Here is a 23,690-nt window from a genome sequence, read left to right as displayed (position 1 = left end):
AAAGACCTTTGAAAATTTAAATTCTTTTTTAGACGTCGTTGAAAATGCTAAAAATAATACAAATATATTAAAAAACATATTTGTTGGATTTTCATTGTTTTTCACTATTTTTGGATTTTTCAAATTTTTTATAAAAAAGGTTAGTAAAAAATTGGATAACAACATTCTTGATTCATAATGTTATAGTTATTATACTAAAAGTGGAGTTTTAAGGGTTTGTAAGGGTGCTCTTATCATGATGAAATGAATCCGGTTAATGACCTATACCTTTTTTAAGGTTCAACAATTGTTAATCTAGCTAGAGTCTCATTTGTGGTTGATTTAGATAGTGCTTTTGCTTAGTTATGACACATGTGGTTGAGATATGTAAATGAGAGAGGAATGCTAGAGCTAAGAAAATAAGATTTGTTGTATGGTTAAAAAATAAGCATATTAGATTTATATGAGCATTGTATTAATGGTAAATGGTGCAGGGTGAAATTAGTGTGACTATTCATCATACCAAGAGTATAGTGGATTATGTTCATTATGATCTTTAGAGTCTATTTCCTATTATGTTAAAAGGTGAAGTATAATATCTTGATATTTATTTTTGATTATTTTAGGATGGTCTGAATGTATTTTTAAAAGAAAAAAGGTGATGTATTTGTCACCTTCAAGTAGTGTAAAACCTTAATTAAGAAGTGATGTAAAGCTTTATTGTTTAGTTGTTAGTTGATGCATATTTCTTGATAATGCTCTTATTTCTTAAATGAGGAAGAAGAAGGATCAAGTTTATAAATCCTAAATCGAGTTTAAATAGTATGATATGTCATCCATATAATGTGAGATTGAGATTGTTTGGCTTCAGAGTATATTGGGAGAATTGTGTATTTCTCAACTTATTCCAACTCTTTAATTTTTTATATTAACACTAATGATTTTTAAATTGTTATTAACCCAATTTTTTATTAGCACACTAAACATATTAAAGTATGTTGTCATTTTATTCTTGAACCACTTGACCAAAACGTGATTTTTTTTTTTTTAGATATCCACTAAGTTTTAAATAGCTAATATGTTTATCAAGGCTTTATCTCATCATCGACATCAATTCTTGGTTGATAAATTAATACTTTATGATCCATCAACATCAATTTAAAAGGGGATAACTGTAATATCTTGATTGATTGATGTGAAATTATTTGATATAGAGAGCTTAATTTAGAGAGATTGATTAACAAAAAATTATAATTATGGTCTAGAAATAATTGTAAGATGTATTATATTGACACTTTACTATTTAAAAAGAAGATATTGAAAAGCATTCAAACCATTTTGACAAGTTTGATGAATTCTATTAGAATGAAGGAATTATTAGGCATCACACTATCAGGAATACACCATCACAAAATAGGGTTACATAACGTATGAATATGATACTATTAGAAAGAGCATATTGTAACTCTCACATATTAGATTATCAATGAAGTTTTAGGATAAACAATTAACATGGCTTGTTATATGATAAATAAATCTTTATTAACTATTTAAAGTTGAAGATTTCATATGAGGTATGGTCTAACTCTTCTACTGATTAATTTAAATTAAAAGTATTTGGTTGTTTTACTTATACTCATGTTACAAAAGATAAACTTCGACCAAGAGCGAGGAAATATATATTTTTAGGCAATGTATCTGTAAAAAAAAAAATTTCATATTAGTACTTACAATAACTACTCTTGTCATTAATCTTAGTAGTAAATATAGTCTTGTGCTCATCCTCATGACCACACTTTCTTATAGATCTCTCTTAGAAAACATCTCTAATAGAACTACTCTTGTTGTATGTTTCTTGCATATAATCCCTAATATGCTTATCCATAATGTTGTTCTATATATTGGTTTGGTAAGTGATGAAATTGTAAAATACCCTAGGCTTGCCATCCATTGAAGAATACAATTATATGGGACAAAGTTGTCATTTAGGAAAACAACACATGTTGCCATTTTTTAATTTTGTAACATGGAAAGCCAAGAAAAGTCGCAACTAATGCAATCAAATTTATATAGGCTTTAAGAACACTTTCTTTAGATAGAAGTATTCATTACTTTTCTTTAATGATTGTATATGAATGACAAGAATTTACTTTCTAAAATATAAATTTGATATGTTTGGAGTATTTAAAAGCTTTAAATTAACTTAAAGTGATTTATCTTTAAAGAATTTTAGAATTGATAATGGTAATGAGCATTCCTCTACAGAATTTGATGGTTTTTATATCGATTTTGAAATATAGTATTAATGCACTAGAAGTCATCTCTTTAATAGGATGAAGCTGCAGAGAAAGAAAAGCAGGACAATCATGAAGATGACAAGATATTTATTAGCAAAGAAGAAGATGCACCAGTGTTTTTAGGATAGGGCCATAAAAATAATTGTCTATTTGTTTAACATGATACCAATTAAAGTAGTTAAAGATATGACTTAGATTGAATCTTGGAATGGAATGGAACAAACACTTAAACATGCAAGGGTGTTTGGTTGCATTTGTTTTGACTATATATCTAAAGAGAGGAGTAAACTTGATGAAAAGATAAAAAAAATTATATTTATAAGAAATAATAGTCAACCAAGGATTACAAAATTTATAACTTGAGAACTAAAAATATTTTCATTAGTAGAGATATAATATTTGATAAAGAAGCTGCCTAGAATTGAGGAAAAAAGAATTTAAAAATGAGTTTAAACTTTTAAGATTGAAGATAATTATATGAAAATTGAAGTTTTTTATGATTAACAAGTGATTGGTGATAATAATGATTATGAATTTATAGTTAGAGGTACTTGGCCTCTTTATGAAATTTATGATATATATAGCAATATTATGTTAGAACCAATAGCCTATAAAAAAGCAAGTAAACATGAAGGCTAAAGAGCAATGTAAAAAGAAATTTATATTATTAAGAAGAAAAAAACTTGGAAGCATGTAGATAAGCCTAAAAATAAGACTTGGAATTACAAGGATAATGTGAGTCCTATGGTTCTGCACTAAAGTTGAAAATAAGATTGGTTATTAAAGAATGTTTTCATATACTTGGAATTGATTGCACCGACACCTTTACAATTATAGCAAAGTTGAACATTGTAAGACTTTTTATTACTCTTGCAACTTAAAGGAAAAGAGAAATTCTATACTTAAATCTTAAGTTTGTGTTTTGTTTTGTTTTTTTTTTAATAATTGGATTGAGAAAAAAATTAATATTGCTAAACCTAAAGGTTTGAGATTTAATGAAATGAAAAATATTCTAGGAATTGCTTCCAAGAGGTTTAAGAAAGAGTGTTAAACATTGAACATTTTTTATATATGAATGAATTTGGTTCAACAATGAATATTTTTGGAAAAATAAATAAATTTATGATGTAGACAAAAGCACAAACAAAAAGATAAAAGAATAGAAAGATAGAGTATTAGGTCAAAATAAGGTTATACTACAAGAATCCTAAGTGTAGATTTATTTATGATAATAAAATCTAATGAGTTTGTTGTCTCTAAAAAGTTTACAAGTATTTAAATAAGTCTAAAACCAATCTTGTCAGGGAAGAAAATCATAATCCCTAAACAAAAGTGAAAATTAACACAAAAAACCATAACATATAATTCAAAAAAATAATAAAATTGGCTCAAATAGCACAACTGAAGCATAATTTAAGGGTCTTTGAAGCTTTCTATAGAACTTGGTGTCGAGAATCTCTTAGAAAAACTTGAATCCAATCTAATAATCAAATCAAAATTATATTTTTTAATATCATTTTGTTAGGGTAGCATGACTATACCTTTTCTTGAGTCTAACTTTATCTTGTTAGTTTATAAATATATTTGTTAGATTGTTTATATGATTTATTGATGACATGTTCTTATCAAAATATAACAAATTATTATTAGACTATTCAAAACTTTTATTTTCTATTACCCTCACTACTTGAAAGATGAAAAAACTTATGAAAGGTGAGTGAATTTTGATTAAATAAATTCACTAATAGATAAAAGACTTTAAATTTCTTTTACACCATACATGAATTAGCTTTCAATTACTTTTAATACTTTGTATAATTTGATGATTAAAAAGAATTGTCTTCCTGCAGGCACCTCTCCCTCTTTTAAACGAGTTAGAAGCCTTAACAATTAATAGCTTTTAAAACTTAAAATTAAAGATTTCAACAAGAGGAACGAAGTCCTGTTTAATATTTAGATCTGTTTCAAATAAAAATGAAAGGAGCAAATGTAAACCATGTTTGGGAATCAAAATCACAATAAAATTGTAGGTAGAAACATTGAACTCAGCATTAAGCAATGATATGCTCGCAAGTGCTCATGGAATTTTCTGGATACCTATGATTCGGCCGGCTTGCGTGTACTCAGAGGACTGATCCAGCCAAGGAGTTGCATACCTTATCGCCAAACACACACACACACACACAAAAGAAATAGTTCCACAAGTGCTGTGACAGAGCCACCATATGAAAAATGCTGTAGTATCACATCAGCATAGATTCAGTTCTTCCGATCTAGCCTGCTCAGAGCTTACATGAATCAGCAGTAGAATACTTCGATACTTCCATATAACTAGGGGAAGCGAAAACGTGTAAGATGAAATCGGATACTTAAACTTTTATATGTACTTCAGCGCTGATACAAGTCAATACTGGAACATAAACTGTATACACATCATATCTGACAGGAACTTAGAGTGAAGTCCACCCCTTTAATGTCCTTATTCTGTATGCATGAGAGCTTATGGTAATAAAAAATGGTGTATAATTTGCTTTTTTCTTGGTCAGGCTGATAACCGCTTCCAAGTTGTATTACATATAAATACAAAATACATATATTAATCTCACTCAAAGAAGGAAATAAGGACAACGAACCGTTTCACTTTCAGGAGCTTAATGCGCCAATACTGGACTCGAAAGCATTATGTCAAGAAACCCCAACATCCATAACCTAATTCCAACTTCTGTAAAATGCGCCCCCAAAGCTATTATTCCTCACCATTTAGCTACATGCATATAAATCAGGGACATGACTTATGCAATCTTTGGCATGATTAATGCTGCTCCAGTAAAAACTGCCTCCAGCATATGCAATATTGGGATCTGATTCACCATTTACTTTTTGCCTTGTATCTTAGGATTCTTTCCTTGCGTTCTGTAATAAAACATAATCAACACTAAAGAGACCTGCTTTTTATATGTGCTGACGTGCTTATAATATTCGTTGAGAGCTCTATATGAATCTTCAATTGTCTTAACGATAAGAACTCATTTCAGAGGCGATGATTTATCAGGTTCCAGTTTAGAAACAGCGAATTGAAAGTTGACCTTCTTAAAAAGGAGAGAAGAACATTGAATTGAGAATGAAACTTTGCTATAAATATATCTGAACAGGGAGTGCTTTTAATGGCCTGGCTCATACATTCAGAGTCTGAAATTGGTCATTACTTCTTTTTTCCTAATCCAGAACAGGGTCAGTGAACGATAACTTCAGTTTTGATACTATAATGCAATTTCTCTTCTTCAGGCAAACAAGTTATTCTAAGATACTATAATGCAATTTCTCTTCTTCAGGCAAACAAGTTATTCTAAGATCTTTGCACCCTTTATGTTGATGAATTATCATGTATGACTGCACGGTAGACTCTGTCATTAGCTTTCTTAGACTGCAAAAGAGAGAGCAGAAAAATAAGAAATGAGACTAAAATTAACAGGCGATGCACAAAAGAATTAACAAAGGAATAGGCGTTTACCTCTTTCTCCCAGTCGGTGCGAAGAGTTACTACAAAAAGCGCTAATGCTTGGAAAAACAGAGCTAATATAATGCCTGTCCACAGTCCCTGTAGACCATATTTTAGTAAGCTTTTGTAAGCTGTTCTGTTACTTGCTTGGCACAAACATATATTTTATTCAGTCACAGACAGACGAGGATATGGAGTTACCTTCCCACCAGAATTGTAGACAAAAGCAAGGATTACAGAACAAGGAATGCCTAGAAGATAGTACGCACCCAGATTAATTACCGCTCCAATCTTCTGCCATCCACATCCTCTAGCAGTGCCTACAATTGTCAATTGTGGTCATGTCAGCCAGCATAAAAAATCATGTAACAAGGTCATTCCACGCAAAGTACAGTATAATTTTGGTGAAAGCATCCACATCATAGTTTTCATTGATGAAGGCATGTATAATGCATTAAATTATCCTTTCGAATTTTGGTTTTGTTTCTAATTACTGATTGCACTTGCTTTATTCATTTGGTCCTAAATTAAGCTTGAAAAGTTCTTATGTTCAGAAGTTGATTTTATGCATGAAGGAGGCACAGAGAAGAGAAAGCTAAATCGCTGCTACAGACCTGAAAACACAGATTGAATTCCGTCAAAAAAGTGAGATACTGCAACAAAAACCAACATTTCTCCCACATAGTTCACTACTATTTTTTCTGTTGTATAAAAGTAGGCCCATACTTTACGACCAAAGATCATTAAGGAGGCCACCGAAATGCCTTCAGTACCGACCAAGAATGTCGCAACACTTACTGCCAGACGAGCTGCTTGTGGTTTCCCAGCACCCAGTTCATTTGAGACTCTTGTACTGCCTCCAATGAAATAAATTTGTCAGGAGAATGAAGCAGCTTTAAATATATCTACCAGTTCATTTTGTGCAGGCTCACCTTATAGCAGCACTAAGACCAAGGGGTATCATATAAGTCAAAGCACTTGTGTTAAGGCTGGAAATATACAGCAATTTGTTAGCATTCATGCATTTGAGACAAGTTCACATGTGCCTAACATAGTATCACTGATGGCTTCACATAAATCTAACCTGATGGAAAGGACAGATGTTTCAAGTTTAGGATTTGGAAGAAGACCAGATAACAGAACCATCATCTCAAACGACCAAATCTCCAAGCTATTCCAACACAATAATAATGAAAATTAATTACTACTTGATATGTATGCCCAAATAATTCAATGCAATTGGCTCTTGGAGTGATTGAAATTAAAAAAATAAAAAAAATACCTGACCATTATAGCTGAAGGAATTGCTAGTTTAAGGAAATTGGGAATTCCATGCAGGGCCTCCTTTGATAAACCAGTCCAAGTCTTCTTACAAGAGGGAGATATCCTCACATAAAGAATAAGTAAGAGTGCGTTAGCCCAGTAGGAGATAGCATTTGCCAGCGCAGCACCTTTATTTCCAAGTCCGGACTTGAAGACAAGAAGCCAGCATGTAAAGATGTGAAGAAAGGTCGTAATTCCTGCGCAAACCATCATTGGAATCACATTGTTTTGGGATTGCAAGAATCTGACATGACATTCCTGGATTGCAAAACCAAAAATGGTGGGAATCATGTAACGAGCGTAACGCCCAGCCTCAGCTGATATTTCTGGATCCTGCTTGAAGAACACCAGAATGGCCCCGGCATTGGCCCACACAACTGCAAGTGGAACGCTGGCAAGTAGAAGAACTATCATGGCTCTCTGCAAGTGTATACCAAGCATGTGGTATTGCTTTGCTCCATAAGATTGACCACAGTATGTGTCTAATGCACTTGCCAGTCCTTTCTACTCATCGAACAAATTTTATATATCAATAGAGAGATATGTGAAACTTTGATACGAAAACTTGAAATGTAAGTTTGAAAGACACGAGGATCTCTCGTTTAGAAAAAGGGAAAGCAAGTTTTATTCCTGAACAATGGCTTAGCTTCATTCATCACTAAGTTAGAAGAGGCAAATGGTTTTAAATCCTGCCTTCTAACGGCTTGAAGTGGGATTTGAAAAATATTCACTTACTGTAGAAAATGGCACAAGTTCTGCCATCCTTTTCAGCCAAATAAGTCCAGTGATATCTCAGCTCTAAATTATTGTAGTTGAGGTTTTATTTTCAACTCATAGATTGTACACAACCATAATGGGAGAAACCCCTCTTACCAATAAACTTAAGCCAGTGACCGAAGCAAAAGAAGTGGCCATGGAAGCACCTGAAAGTGCTAGCTCTCCAAGATGACCGACAAACATGACCGAAATCACCTGTAAAAGAAAAATGAAGAAATTAACAGTAACAAGAGGCCCTGCTAGCACAAGCTGCTTCTTCACCTCCTCAACAATCTCAACTTTGCTGAATCCATTTCTTGATTTTATTGCAGTTTCTGGGGAGATCAATGGTAAGTCAATACTTGGTTTTTCTTCTTCTAGGTCCATGGTTTTCGTTTCTTACAATCACTCACAGCACAGTATGCTAGCAGGACAATTTACAAATTTGTTTTTTGTTCGTGATGACACAAGTTACATAACTAGGCAAGTTGGACAAGGACAAGCAATATGACAAGCAACAAAAATGTGGTAAAATAATGACCAAGAAAAATAAATCTATTGGTCTGTCTTTGTTCTGTTTTGTCCAAGTCAATTTTGGTTTCTCCTCCATGAGATCACCATAGAATTTTTTTATTTATTTTTCAAATCCTCGTGGTTTCCAGGGAAGAAGGGAGATATCATAGTGATTCATTCGCATTTGATATTATATCAAAAGCTAAAAGAACCTTTCACTATGAATTTTGCAAGTGATATTACTTTTTTATTCTAGAATTGTAAATTCACTTAGCTTAGTTTCAGGGATAGAAAGATATTAATCATTGAAGGAAAGAGAGGTTAAATAATATTCGTTTTTTCTTTGTTACACGGTGCAATTACTAGCGAAGCCTTAAAAAAACATTTTCCTTATGTCAAGGAGCTTATCTTGTTATTAAATTTATTTGCGTGGTAAAATTACATAAATACCCCTAAAAATCATATTTCTTAAGTTGGAATGCAAAGACACTTTAGTTATTTTTTTATGGTTTTCTTTTTTATTATTTTCACATGGAATCATGGATAATTAAACCTATCATTTAGAAAAAAAAGAAGAAGTTTTAGCCTCCATAAAACTATCATGAAAAGAACAATGAGGCCCATGCGATCAGAAGATCGATAATTGAGTTCTGATTATATTTTTTTAAAATAAAAAACATGTTAACTTTTGTAAAATAAAAAAAATATTTGTTGAGTCAATTTAGGTTATTATTCTTTGATTATAATATATTTGATTTAGAATTATTTATTGAGTTAATTTTTTTTTTAATTTTATTTCTTGATAATTTATTTTTATATCAAATTTGATTATTATTATTTTTAATTGTAATGTATTTGGTCTTGAATCCTTTAATAATTTATTTTTTTTAAAATTTCATTCTTTGATATTTGTTTTTATATCAAATTTGATACTCATTCTCTTGATTTTTATTTTTATTTTTTATTATTATTTTGTTAATTGAATTTTTTTTCAATTTCATCATTGTTATTTTATTTTATTGTGTTAAATTTTGTTCTTATCTTTTTCTTTTTTATCCATTTTTTTATTTTTTTTTCTAGTTTATCTCTAATTATTTTGGTTGGTTGGTTAGAGATTTTACATTGTTATTTTTATAAATTTATCTTTTAACTTATTGTTCGCTTCACAAGTTCTAAAAGTTGGATGGAGATGGATTCAATTATTTTTTATTTTTTTATTTCATATATTATCATTAAGTTAATAGAAAATTACTAATTATAGGTTCAATGGTTTCAGGTTTTGTTATTGCTTTTTATTTTTTATTTGTTAATATTATCATATATATTATAATTGTTATTTTCTTAAGTTAATTTTTTTTATCATTTTAATACATATATATTATCATTGTTATTTTTTTAAGTTAATTTTTTTTATCATTTTAATATTTTTATTTTATGAAAAAATTGCTAAACTGACATGGTACTGCAACCATCAATCTCGTACAATCGAGAAAGAGTGGAAAAAAGAAGAAGAAGAGAATAACAGGGGACTAGATAGTTTTAAACCAAGGACTACTATCATTATCCTTATTTCTTATTGGATTTGTGAACCCACAATTTGGACACCCATTAAAAAAAGAAAAAGGAAAAAAGAAACCAAGAAGAACATTATATATGTTATCAGGTTGGATTAAGCCATTGTCTGTTTGTTTTTGGTGAATATTGATGAGTGGAGTCCTAGTTTTGATGACGTGACATGATTCCCGAATGCCTATTCAAGCGAGTCAAAACAAAAGGGGAGAGATGCTCGTGGTTTCGAGTTCGGATACTCTCTCTCTCTCTCACACACGCTTTCCAGACCGGACAAATGTTGATCTTGCAACCATCATCGGTCGGGTCTCAAAAATGTGAATCTCCCACCCTCTTTCCCTCGTTTCACGGGGGTTGGTTTGTTTTTATTTTTTTTAAAAAATTAATTTTTTAATTTTAAATTATTTTTTAAATATTTTTATATTATTTTTGATGTGTTAATTTAAAAAAATAATTTATAAAAAAATATTATTTTAATATATTTTTAAATAAAAAATATTTTAAAAAATAACCGTAACCATGCTCCCAAACAAACTTTTATTAATTTATTTATTAATGACAACTGGAAAATTAAAAAGAAAATTTAAATAAATTTTTATTTATTTATTTTTAAAAATACTTAATAAGCATTCTTAAAATATATATAAAAAAATCAATTTAACAACTAAAAAACCTCAAAAAATATCTAAAGTAACAAAATCAAACATATATTTTTCATTTATTTATCAACCTCAATCTATTTTTTAAATAAAATAAAAATTTATAAAAACATTAATGGAACCTCCGTTAAATAGAACTCTTGATATTAATTAACTTTATTTTTTTTTGTTTTAATTGAGTGACTTTATCTCTTCTTTTTTACATTAAAAACTTAAAAATAAAATAAATTTTCTGGATAAGAATTAAAATTTCAAAAACTATAAAGATTGAAGAAGGAAACAGTTAAATAGATGATCTAAAAAGTATGTTTTTATGTGAATTTGAGATTGAAGATTTCTCCTTATTTTACTTCTAGTCCTTTTTTTGTTGGAAATTTTAATTTCTTAACAAATATTTAGAAATTAGTCATTAATTTGGTTATAAAAATCTATAAATAAAAAAATAAGAATAAAATTGAAAAAAATAATAATTAAGATATTATATATTGTAAGTGATTTGCCTTTTCATTTTTATATATTTTATACTACATCTAAATATTTTACTCTTTTTGGATAGTTGACTTTGTTCTTGAAGTCATTTGTATAGTTATCATATATGATTTTATAGTTGTTTGTTTATAAAGTATTTGATATTGTAGTAATTGCTATTTTTTAAAGTATTTCTATTTGAAAATACATTGATATAATATTTTTTATTTTTAAATTTTTTTTAATATTAGCATATCAAATGATTAAAAATATAAAAAATAATAATTTTAAACTAAAAAAATAAAACACGTACAGTGTTGCCAAACATGCTATTCCTATTTCCTTGTACTCGATGATGCTGCAACTTAGGGGCCATGAACTTCAAGAATATTTAGGTTATGCTAATGATTATTTTTGTATGCATAAGGAATTCATTTAAAGAAAGATGCGCAAGAATCTCCTACTTTTTGTTATTCTCAAAAGTCAGCTTTTTTTACACAACAACTAAGTTAAATCCACATTTGTAGTTGGGTGAAAAAAACAGGCATATCCACACGAGGACTGGGAAATTATGAAAAATGTACTTCTCGGAGTGTAAAAAGGATTCAAAAACAAAGAAAAATCACGACGTTCATTGAACAGCAAGAGCTGATATACAATTTACTTCAGAGTGCATGAGCCAGCTGGAAGGAAATTTGGAAAGGATTTCCAGCTATTCCCCATTTATGCCAAATATTATTTCTGCACATTTATTTTTACATTTTAATAGTGTTTTAAAAAAGAAAAAAATTTATTTTTTTTTCTTTACTTCAAATTCTTTATTTTTTTTTCAGATCATTATAATGTGTTAATATCAAAAATAATTTCAGATCATTATAATTATAATGTGTTAATATCAAAAATAATTTTTTATAAAAAAATTATTGTGATACATTTCCAAACAAAAAATACTAAAAAAGTAGGTTGTCTTAAAAAAAAAAACATAAATGATCTTACGAGCAATATATGCTAAACCGTTTGGCCACTAAACATTATCTTTCATAACTTTCTATGTTATGGGGTAGTGTTTGCATCAAATACACCTCTAGTTTGATGTCAACACCCTTTTTTTCCCCCTCTTTTCTTCTCGAATTCAACGTCAACTTCTGAAAAAAATTAGATTAGCCCATACAATTGATGGGGTAGTGTTTGCATCAAATATACCTCTAGTTTGATGTTAATATCCTTTTTTTTCCCCTTTTTTCTTCTCGAATTCAACATCAACCCCTGAAAAAAATTAGATTAGCCCATACAATTTATTTTTCCTTCACGTTTGATCTCCATCATTTTAATTATTTTTTTTTTTAATTTTAAAAAATATATTATATTACAAATATTTTTTTAATTTTACCTTTATATAATGTTTTAGTTATAGTTGCGAGGTTAGCAAATTAACCCAAGTTAACTTATTTTTTATTATTTTTTAATTATTAGTTTTTTACTATTTAACATTGAGTTGTTCGATAATTAAACTTTAAGATTTTATTTCATTTGCTTTTCAACGTGGTTACTTTGATATCATGATTGAGTTAAAGATTTTGCATCTTAAATTTGAGGGCTCGGATTGAGATTTTGTTGACCTTTTTTTAGTTATAATTTTACTTGAATTTTATCCTACAACTTTTTATTTGCTAATATTAAGCTTTAATTTTTTCCTTCTCATTTTTGTTTTTATGGAGTTATCATGTTCTCATTTAATTATTAGAAATTGGTTTTCAAATATTTTTTTTCTTGTCTTTTTTTATAAAGTTGTCTCAATTTTATATCAATTATCTCAGAATTTGTGATTGAACATAGTTTAATTGAGAATTATTTTATTGATTATTTTTTTTAAAGTGTTGCCTTTTAATATTAAATTTTTTATACCACAAATGGGCTTAGGACGGGTTTTTTTACTTTTTTTTTGTTATTATTTTTTTTGTTAGTTTTTTTATTATTATATTTTTTATTTATATTATTTAAATTATTAATTAAACGATGACTTAGGACATAGATATTTTTCCAAAATATTATTTTTATGTTGGAAAAAAATATGACTTGCACATGGCAAATCACGGCACATAAATCTAGTTAAATCCTTTTGGAAGAAGAGGGTAATCTTGTAAGTTGAAAAATATGACGAAAGGATTTTCGATTCTTCTTGTAGCTTGTATTAGGAGTAAAATGGCCATAAATCGTAGTACAAAGCTCCAAATCATGTACCGTTTGGTTTGTTGAAAACTAGACACAAATAGCTTTCTAGGGATATATACTTTGCTTAGTAACTTGCTCTGTATTGATAGAGTTTTCCATTTGAATTTGTTGATTTCTTTAGGTTGAGCTCAAGTTCTTTTAAGCTTTATTTAGAACCATCTAATCCAAATTGATTAGTGGATATAAATGTTGGAATTACTAGGAATGCTTTTACCTCACGTAAATATTGAATGACTAAGATTTTGATTTACCTTAGTGTGATATGGTTGAGGCCATTTTCGAACAAGTCTTTGAATGGATAAGTAATGTAAATACAATAAAAATTATATAATATGATGGATCAATATATTTTATATATGTTATTTTTATCTAAATTCATGTTATAAAAAGCTAAAGATAGAGAAATAACCCAATGTACTTGGGTTTGACTGAATATCAAATCCAAATAACATGTGTTTAACTTGCTTATAGGCTCAACACTATTAAGTTTAGGTACATATCATGACTTATGTCCAAGTACATATATGTATAGTAGGATTACAAACCTAATATTATTAAGTTCAGCTATGCATTTTGCTTAAATACATGTAGATTTGGTGTGATGTCAAATTCAATAACATTGGGTTCAATTACACACTGGACCTAAGTATATGCGAGTCTTGCAAGATGATAAATCCAGTATTTTTAAGCTCAGCTATGCGTTGATCCCAAGTACATATAGATTTAGCGAGATGTCAGACCCAATATTATTAGGTCGAGCTTCGTATTGAACCCAAGTATATATAGGTCTGACAAATTATTAAACCTATCATCAATGGATTTGGAATTATTCCTAAATATATATGGAACTAACGTTCATTGTTGGCCTCCTGATTGGGTCATGAGACTCTATATTGGATCATAATGATTAGTTTGTTTATTCTTATATATTTTAACATAAAATATTAAAAGTCAAAAATGATTTATCTTTATATATCTCTAAGTTTATAAAAATTTTATAATGAACTAACATATTTCCATCAACATTAATGTTATGTAAAACATATATATCCCTCATTAATATTATGTAAATGATATTTATCTTTTATTAATGTTACCATGAGAAAATAATGTTATAACTCCTTCATTCAAACACCTTGATAAAGTTCAGAGCTTATATATACTCTCTGAATCTAAATAAAAGATTCATAATTTATATTTTTTAAGTACTTATACTATTATTCTCACAACATTTATCATACATGAATAAAACAAAATACTTTTCTTAGAATTAAACTCTTATTCTTTTATTTATTGTAATATTTTTATTAGAACTCATTAATTTTATGATCGGAATGTTCTAAAATCTCATCAAAGAAATTATTTTATAGTTGTTAGGTCTTTTATCACCAACCATAAACCTCGTAAACTTTTAAAAAATAAATAATAACATGAATACATGAATATCCACCATTCAAACACTTAAAAAAAATTACTACTAAATATATTAAATTTTAAAATATCATCACAACCTATAAATAGGAAACAAACTAAAGTCATAAATTCAGGACGAGTACTTTATGAATATATATATATATATATATATATATATAAGAGCTTAGCGTTAATATTGCAACGGATTGTCTAGCGAACTAAATCGCTTTCAAGGAGAAAAAGAAGGGAACGAGGTTCCGAGGTCCAAAGTGGCACGCAGGGGATGTGCAATTCCGTAGCCATATCTACTGCAAAGAAAAAGAATGTGTCACTCATGATGCAAGTAAAATCCTTCCTTGGAGTTACTTTAAGAAAATATTCAGTTCTTCGAGATTACCCGGAAAGATGTCATTATCAGGCAAACCATCTTTTACATCGTAGGGTTTTATATTTTCTACCTTTTCTTATTTGGAGAAAAGTTTTCTATTGGATTCTTTATGCTAAAAAATTAAAACTTTGCGCATGAAGCAGTTGATGATATCCTCCAATCAAGAGAGGGTGTTAAAGACAACTTCTATTTCTACTTTTAAATGCTTTTCAAACATTTTTTTAGTTTAAAAAATATTAAATTGATATTTTTTAATATTTTTTTATAATTTTAAAATGCTGATATCAAAAATAAATTCTAAACTAAAATTAATTAAATATATTTTTCAATAAAAAAATTTCTTTAAAAAGAACCGTATCACAATTTAAAAAGCTTTTAAGAAGAGAGGCCACGAGTGCCAAATATAAATGCTAGCACATCAATGTTTTTTAAGCCTTTTTTGGATTCAGAGATGATTAGCTGTTTTGCTTCAATAATGAATATATAATAATATAATTAACAAAAAAAAAATCCTCTAAGAATAAAAAATTACTATTCATTGTAATAGTTTAATTATAATTTTGCTATTGGAAACAAAAAAGAAGAAGAAGAAAAAGAAGCAATGCACTAAATTTTAAGGGTAAAATTGTTTTCTCACCATGACACAATTCTCTTTTCTAAATATATAGAGTTAGATTGGTGATTTCATAGTATTTTGTATAGCGAAATGATTAATTTAACCCTGAAATAAAATAATCTAATACCTGATACTTTGGGTCATTTTTATATTTTTAAACTTTTTTAGAATAGTAATCTTTAAAGACAACCAATTGAACTCTCACTCAATAGCTTTTTATGTCATTTTACATTGTTTTTATTGTAAATTTCGAGAGTTCTCATGAGCATTGTTGTAAATTATATTTATTTACATGCGTTAACATGTGAACAACCCTCAGATTTTTCAAGCGGCATGTAAAGGGCTATTCTACAATAAAATACTATTTTTCAGGGCAATGTTTTAAAGGCTTCGGGCCCTAAACCAGATGATGCGGCACATGTGCTAAATTTATAACAGTTTGACATCAGTGTCCACTTCTTCCCTCCTTCTTCTCTCTCCCTCATGTAGATTGTTGTACTAACCTTTTAAAAATTCAAGAACAACCTTTTAATTTGCTCGTTCTTCAAATTTGATCCCTTTATTTTTTTACGATTTATTTCTCTTGAATAATTTATTGAAATTGATCTTCATTCTTTTGATTGTTTTTTTTAATCATTTTTTCAATTGATTTTGTTTTATGATTTGACCCTCCTTTGCTTTTTATTTTTTTTCCTATCAGATTTAATTCGTTTTTTATTATCAATTTTTTTAGTATTGACAAGTTTTTATTTTAAATTATAATTAATTTTATTTTATAATTTCACCATCCTTTGTTTTTTTTCTTATCAAACTTAATCCTTATTCTTTTAATTGCAAGTTTTTTTTTGCTTTGATAAATTTTTAAAATTCATATTCTTAAATTGACTCACAATAAACTTCTTAATTAAACTTGAATTCAAGATTTCATGGGTTACGAGTTTTTAAAATTTGACTAAATTTAAAATATTTGTCGGGGTTTGCTTAGTTTTTACAAATATTTTTTAATTTCACCCCTATAATTTTTTTATCTTTAAAATTTGTTTCTCATTCTTTTAATTGTTATTTATTTTATTTGGCATCTTTTTTTAATTTTGTTTTGTAAATTGCATCGTTCTTGGATTTATTTCTTTTAAATTTTATCCTCACTATTTTTTACTGAATTAATTGAGAATTAGGTTTTTTGATTGAATACGACTCAAATATTTCTCGGACTGCTACTTTTAGAGATTAAACTAGGTTTAAGATGTTCATCAACCTGTTTTTTTTTCTACACTGATGTTGTCTTGATTTTTATTCTTTTTAATGGTTTTTTTTGTTATTTTTCATGTTTTAATTCTATTGGTTTAACCTAGAGCAATTTCATTTTATTCAACTTCATATCATTTTTTAATATATAAATAATCTATAAAATTATAATTTTTTTTCAATTTCACCGCCTATGGTTTGTTTAATCCTTCAAATTTGGTTCTTATTTTTTTAATTACAATTTATTTTTCATGGGAGCACTTTTATTTTTAAATTTTTTTATATTTCTTGGGTTTTTTTGTCAAAATTTTTCTCCATTCTTTTTATTGATATTTTTTTCTTTTGCAATTTATTTTTCTTAATATTTTTTTCTTAATTGTTTTCTTCAAAATTAATTTTTTTGAGAGTTAAGTTCTGTGATTGAACTTATTTACATGATTTCACAAGTCATAGGTTTTAGGTATTAGACCAAGTTTAGAAGGTTCGCTCGAATTTGCTTGTTTTTTTTCCTTTCATGTAGCTTATTTTTCTTAATTTTTTTTTCTTTGCGTTTTGTTTTCTTGTTTTTTGAGTTTGATTTTATTTGGTTATCCCACAATAACTTTCTTCAAGTTCACCCTTACCATTTTTAATCTATAAATAATCTATTAATTTATAAATATTTTTCAATTTCATCCCCTATAATTCTTTAATTTTTCAAATTTGAAACTTATTATTTTAATTACTATTTATTGTTTTGGGATTTGTTTTTTCAAATCTTGTTCTCAGATGTTTTTCTCTCAAATTTTATTCTTATTTTTTTATTACTTTTACAAAAAAAATTATTAATATTTTTTTAATAATTTCATCTTTTAAGATTAAGTTGGTTGATAATTAAACTTTTTAATTAAATTTGAGTCCATAATAAACTAAGGTTCTAGTGGTTTGCTTGGGTTTTCTTGAGTTTTTTTACTCTTTTTCTAGGTTGACTTTTTTTGTTTGTGAAGTTTTTTTTTTGTTTATTTTCTTCTATCAGGTCATTGGGCTATTTGATAATCCAGATAAGTTCAAAAATGTTGTTTTATCTTTTTTTCTTGTTGTTTTTGTTAGTTTATTTATTTATTGTTGTTATTTTTATTTTTCTCATATTATATAAATTATCACTTCAACCAATTACTCAAGATTTATTTTTTTTACACTAGCACTATTTTTATGTAAAAAAAAATAAAATTCTCTCTCCTATGTTTTCTCGGGTTTCATGCACAATGTGCGTTCTATAGTGATTTTCAATGTTCGATCATTTGCTAGGAATCATGTGAAAAAAGGTTTGACTTGGCACATGTAGAAAAAAAAAATAGCTGAGGAGGTGGTCTTTAATTTTTTAGAAAATAGCCAGACTCTGCTTGGATTTCTTTCAATTAGTAAATAGCCAAAATAGTACTTTATGAAGAAAAACTAATAAATTGGTGATATGAGATTTAACTTGTGATAAAGAAGAGGAGGATGAGGAGGAGGAGGAGGAGGAGGAGGAGAAACATTTAATAGAGAGATTAAGTTATAAAAAAATAAATAAATAAAATTAAGAATGCCAAATAGGGATTTTTAAAAACCAAAAGTACTACTTGTTTTGTTCAATAATATTAATTTACTCTCAACTTTTTGGTTGCATGACAATTTTTTTTTTTTGGTCAAGGGGGTTATTAAATTTTATTGTGATTTAATTTTTATTTTGTTTACATTGGATATTGTGTGGATCATCGGCTTATTTCGGCTATTAAAAAAAATTAATGGTGGTTTCGAGAGCAAAAACTATCTAGTTGGATGCTCTATTGAGATTCCCAACAGCAGTTAGAGTCAAGAAACTCTCACATGCATTGTCTTAATTACTACAACAGTTGCTATTTGCTTTCCTTCATTATTATATGACATAATTTAGCCATGAATATGGGACATTAGCCATAGCAAGCTATGCGTGCAACTTACTGCTTCTGCAACAACATTAGCTTATATTAATGGCTAATTGGTACGATATCTCCTGAATTATTGGTTAAGTTCAACTTAACCCTCATTTATTATTATTATTTATTTTAATCCCGCAAATTATCAGATCAAAGTAATGCACCATCTCTGTTTCAGTATATAATATGCTTCTATAGGAAGCCTAATGTGTTGCTTTGACCTATAGCTTAAGGAACTAAAATAAGAAGATCCGGACCAAATTGAATTGAACTAATATTACAGGATTTATTTTACCAATTACCATATTTTATTATTTAAGCTATGGGCTTGACTAACCAATGTGGCTTTCCTCGTATTTGTGTTTATGTTATGTATGTGTGTGTGTATATATATTCCTCATTAATGTTTTATTAATTAGTTAGTACCTCATGCATTTATTAATAAATAAATTGTCCATAGAAATTAAGTTGAGCGTACTCTCAATTATCAGTAATTATTATATAATAACTTCAAATCATTGATTACTTTACCTTCTTAGAAAGCACACAAGTAAATAAAGTAGTAATCAAAAAATTAAATTAAATTTAAAGGAGCTAACGATAACAAGTCGTAGAATAAAAGAAACCATTCTTTGAGAGTTATATTCACATAAACATCAGTTAGAAGGAGAAAATGTGCAGTAATACATTTTCACCGTGAATAGCGCTATGTTCACAGTTTTTTTTTTTTTGAATTTAACACAGTAAAAAAAAAAGCTAAGACAATGATCTAGTAAAAAAAATATATATTTAGAAAAATAAAAAAATTTGGTGAGTCTCAAGCAAATATAAAAAAAAGGGTCAACAATAAAAAAATATGATTTATATGCATTAAACTATTAATGCGTTAATTTCAAAATGGAAGCATACACAAAATAACTTGCAACACCTATACAGCCATGCATTTATTGCGGCCAGATTTTGATTTATGGTTTAGAAAAAAATGACTTCAAAACAACAAGAGAAACTCATAATTGTTGTCGAAAAGTATTTTCACTGCAAAAACCCTAATTCATATTTTATTTTTAATATTTTTCTCTAATTTAATGTGTTTCTTTGGAGGATTTGCACTCTTTAAATAGATAGAAAGGAAAACCAGAATCTTAAATTAAATAAGAAAAACAACATAAAATAAAAAACTAAAAATAAAAAGGAAATAAACATAATAGATTCAGACATATCTTCCAAGCCTAGTTCGAAGATCTTTCACAACTTTATTAGTTTAGAACTAGCCTACATCCATGCAGTACTACGTGCTGCAGCTTTATACTTCTCTCAAAAGCACAAATTCTTGGAATTTATCATTTCACATTACTTGGCGACCACCTCTACCAGAGTTTCGAAATTTTTGGTAGAGCTACCACTTGATCGCACAGCATCCAAAGCAAGACCTTGGAGGTGTTGAAGTTTCTTTCTCATTTTGTTTACTTCATCGGTTGATGACATCACAAGGCTCAAGGCTTTCATCAAACCTCCTTTTGTGATTCTTCCTCCTTCAATCTCGATACCTGTACCCCATACTGCCTCTATAGTCCTCGTGTTCACTGTTTGATCCCCAAAGAATGGCCTACAAATCATAGGCACACATCCAGCAATACTATCCAAAACCGAGTTCCACCCACAATGTGTCACAAACACTCCGATTGCTTTGTGTCGCAAGACTTTCAACTGCGGAGTCCATGAAACTACTTTTCCCTTCTCTTTAGTCCTTTCTAAGAACTCTTCAGGCAATTCTTCCTTAGGATCGCCTCTAAATGACCAAAGAAATGGCAACTGGCATTCCTTTAGCGCTTCTACTAACTCTGCTAACTCTTGGGGTGGCAGCGTTATCACACTTCCAAAACTAATGTACACCACAGATTCTTGTTTCTGCTTGTCCAGCCACTCCAGGCAACCGTGTGGATCAGACATGAACGGATCTGGAGATGTCAACACGAAGGGGCCGATGTGGAGAAACTTGGGAAGCCTTGACTTGAACAGATTCACCGCATCGGGGTCTAATTCTTCAAAAGAGTTTGAAGCAACAGCAGCTGCCCGTGGTAATGCTAATCCCATTTTACGCAACATTGCTGAAAATTGTGATTCCTTGACGTCAGGGAATAGTTCCTTAGGTATGTCAGAAATACGTAGTTCGGAAAATCCTGGAAGAATGTCAATTGTTCTATCTTCGGGCTCTGCAATAAGATTAAGCAAAATGAATAAGTTATCAGACTATAAAGGATAGGATAACATAGATATTCCTATGCTAGGCAGACAACGAAGGAAAAAAGATAATATCAATGATGATGTTGCCTAGGCCATTCTCGCTCAAAGTCTTTCGTAGCTAATCTAGATCAGGCGCAGTATAATGCAAAAGGTGGTGTTTCCATTCTGTATCACTGTAGCTAGAAACTTAAAATTTACATGTCATCCAATAACCAAGAAAACGCAATATTCCTTAACCGATGCTTACCATTCCTGCTCCATATCATATAGTATAATAGGCGATCATTTTCATGTAATCGCAGTACCAATATCGGCATTAACGATTCATGCTTCCTTGAATGGTAGGAAATAAAAAGCAAAAGGGAATGAAATTTTGGCCATGATTAAATTTGAGGGAAGAACATAAATAACTAGCATGAGATGTTTTAGGCACCCATATATAAATAGCTTGAATTAAAATCCCCTTTATACAGGCTAGCTAAGGCCAAGAGGCCATGCATAGTTTGATGAAATCCCAATTCCAAGATTTATTTTCTTCCCAAAATTGGTTCTTTCATTTTAAACCTTCTGATTTACAATTCAAAAAAATAATATTAAAATTAATTTTTTTAAAATACTCATCTAATTCTTTTTTAAAAATTAAAAACACTTTGAACAAAATTGAATTTTATATTTTTTAAATATGTAAATTCAATTTATTTATCATTTGAATTCAAATTAAATTATATAATTGAGTTCACTTAAAATAGATAATTAATTATTACAAATAAATTCTGCTCTGACCGTGGAAAACCATGTAGATGCCATTAAATGCATTGTAACTGTACCTCTTACCTAGGATGATGAAGATTGGATCTCGATCCCGTCGAGTTCCTTAATTTAGAAATCAGTAAAAGCACAACGTGTGTTCTAGCCATTCATTGTGTAGAAAACTCTCCATTCCCTTGATACGTACGAGTTCTTTTCACTTGAAAATACGCTAACAAAATAGCTATATTGTTGATGACCAGCTCAACAAGGAAAATATAAAATCTTACCATTAACAATGCTTCTCGTTTTCTGGTGGACTAAATCGGTTTCAAGGACCAAGAGGAGGGAACGAGAACTTGAGGTCCAAAGGGGCACCCAAGTGATATGCAATTCCTGAGCCAAATCAGCTGCAAACCAAAGAAATGCATCACTAACGATGCAAGTGAAATCCTTCCCTACCTCTCTCACCGCCACTTCCATTGCTTGCTTAAAATTCCCCGGCGTCGCCTTAAAAAAGTAATCCATTACTTCATCGAGATTCCCTGCAAAGTTGTAGTTCTCAGGCAAACCATCGTTTACGTTGTACGGTTTTATGTTTTCCAGCCCGTCTTCCTTGGAGAAAAGTTTGCTGTTGGACTCCTTTGTGCTGAAGAATGAAAACTTTGCATATGAAGCAGAAGCAGAAGCAGACAGCCTCCTAACGAGAGAAAGGAGTGGAGGACCATGAGTTGCTACGGGGAATGCCAGCACAGCAATATGTTTCAAGTCATTTCTAGCTTCTGACATGATTAATTTGGTTTGCTTCAACAATGGAGGTATTAGATGCGCTTGATCATATGTTTGATTACTTCTTGGGAATCAAGTTAAAGAGGAAGTAAAGAGGCTTTCTACAGCACAAAGAAGACAAAAAAGCACGCTAAATACAGTATCTAGTAACACGGTTAAAGTCGTGTTTGGATGATAAAAAAAACACATGAAGAAGCGACAAAGAGATGGAAGTTCAACAACCGTAGTTGTATAATTTACTTTCAAATCGACCAAAGGACAAACTAGGTGTGGAAGTAACGGCAAGTCATAAAGCCCATCTCGTGAGGGACAATTTTCGAAACATAACTAAATTCAGTATTTTGTTCTTAATTTCAATAATTTAGTTTTCGAGAAAAAGTATTATTTTTTTATCATAATTCTTACTTTTTATTTATTTTTTTATGTTCATGGAACAAATATTTTTTTATTATTATATGTTGGTTATTTAAACACAAATTTGATGCTTTTTTATTATTATATGTGGGTTATTTCAACATAAATTTGATGCAATTAAAATAAATATTCGTATAAACACAAAATTTAAATTAATTGAAAAAAATGTATTGCTTAAGCCGAAATCCTCTCTTCATTATTAATTTGTTTCTTTTTAATTTTAATATAAAATGTTAATTTTTTTATGAAAGGCATGCTTTTCTACTTAAAATGATTTACAAGGAGATTTTAAATCAATAAAGAAAAAAAAAATTTTTAACCTTTTTTATGTGATTACATCGAATCATTGATGAATATTTAGTTAAAAAACATAAAAAAGATGAAAATAAATAAGAAATAATATATATATATATATTGTTTATATTAAATATTTATATGCAGTTTTTTAATATAAAAAAGACTTTTGTATACAGTTCCATATATAATTATGTATTAAAATAATAAATATTATTTAAAAATCATAGCGTAATAGAATAATTTTTAAAATATTATTTTACTTATTTATTTAAATGAAATTATATTTTAAGATTTCAAGGGAAAAA

The 23,690-nt window shown here is 28.9% G+C and overlaps 2 protein-coding genes and 2 long non-coding RNA genes across 4 annotated transcripts; 1 reads left to right on the top strand and 3 right to left on the bottom strand.

Annotated features, from left to right (window-relative positions):
• The first annotated feature begins 4,843 nt into the window (after positions 1–4,843).
• On the top strand, positions 4,844–5,717 carry LOC105115331 (uncharacterized). Its single transcript, XR_840322.1, has 2 exons — positions 4,844–5,561; positions 5,609–5,717. It is a non-coding gene; the product is annotated as an uncharacterized LOC105115331 (long non-coding RNA).
• LOC105115332 (MATE efflux family protein 6-like) lies at positions 5,374–8,360 on the bottom strand. Its single transcript, XM_011012179.1, has 8 exons — positions 7,972–8,360; positions 7,058–7,602; positions 6,860–6,946; positions 6,708–6,764; positions 6,390–6,628; positions 5,977–6,095; positions 5,788–5,874; positions 5,374–5,700 (listed from the first exon to the last, which is right to left on the bottom strand). The coding sequence occupies exons 1-8, from the start codon at positions 8,239–8,241 to the stop codon at positions 5,641–5,643; spliced, it is 1,464 nt and encodes a 487-aa protein (XP_011010481.1). The 5' UTR covers positions 8,242–8,360; the 3' UTR covers positions 5,374–5,640.
• Positions 8,361–20,041: 11,681 nt separating this feature from the next.
• Positions 20,042–22,781, bottom strand: LOC105115330 (flavonoid 3-O-glucosyltransferase-like). Its single transcript, XM_011012177.1, has 2 exons — positions 22,176–22,781; positions 20,042–21,107 (listed from the first exon to the last, which is right to left on the bottom strand). Exons 1-2 carry the CDS (start codon positions 22,672–22,674, stop codon positions 20,245–20,247), a joined length of 1,362 nt encoding a protein of 453 aa, XP_011010479.1. The 5' UTR covers positions 22,675–22,781; the 3' UTR covers positions 20,042–20,244.
• LOC105115329 (uncharacterized) lies at positions 21,140–21,764 on the bottom strand. The gene is made up of 2 exons (XR_840321.1): positions 21,467–21,764; positions 21,140–21,294 (listed from the first exon to the last, which is right to left on the bottom strand). It is a non-coding gene; the product is annotated as an uncharacterized LOC105115329 (long non-coding RNA).
• Positions 22,782–23,690: the final 909 nt, after the last annotated feature.

This window comes from Populus euphratica, unplaced genomic scaffold (genome assembly GCF_000495115.2).
Source record: "Populus euphratica unplaced genomic scaffold, PopEup_1.0 scaffold678.1, whole genome shotgun sequence".
NCBI lineage: Eukaryota > Viridiplantae > Streptophyta > Magnoliopsida > Malpighiales > Salicaceae > Populus > Populus euphratica.
Note: the sequence above shows the minus strand (reverse complement) of the source record. Positions and strands in the feature narration are given on the sequence as shown.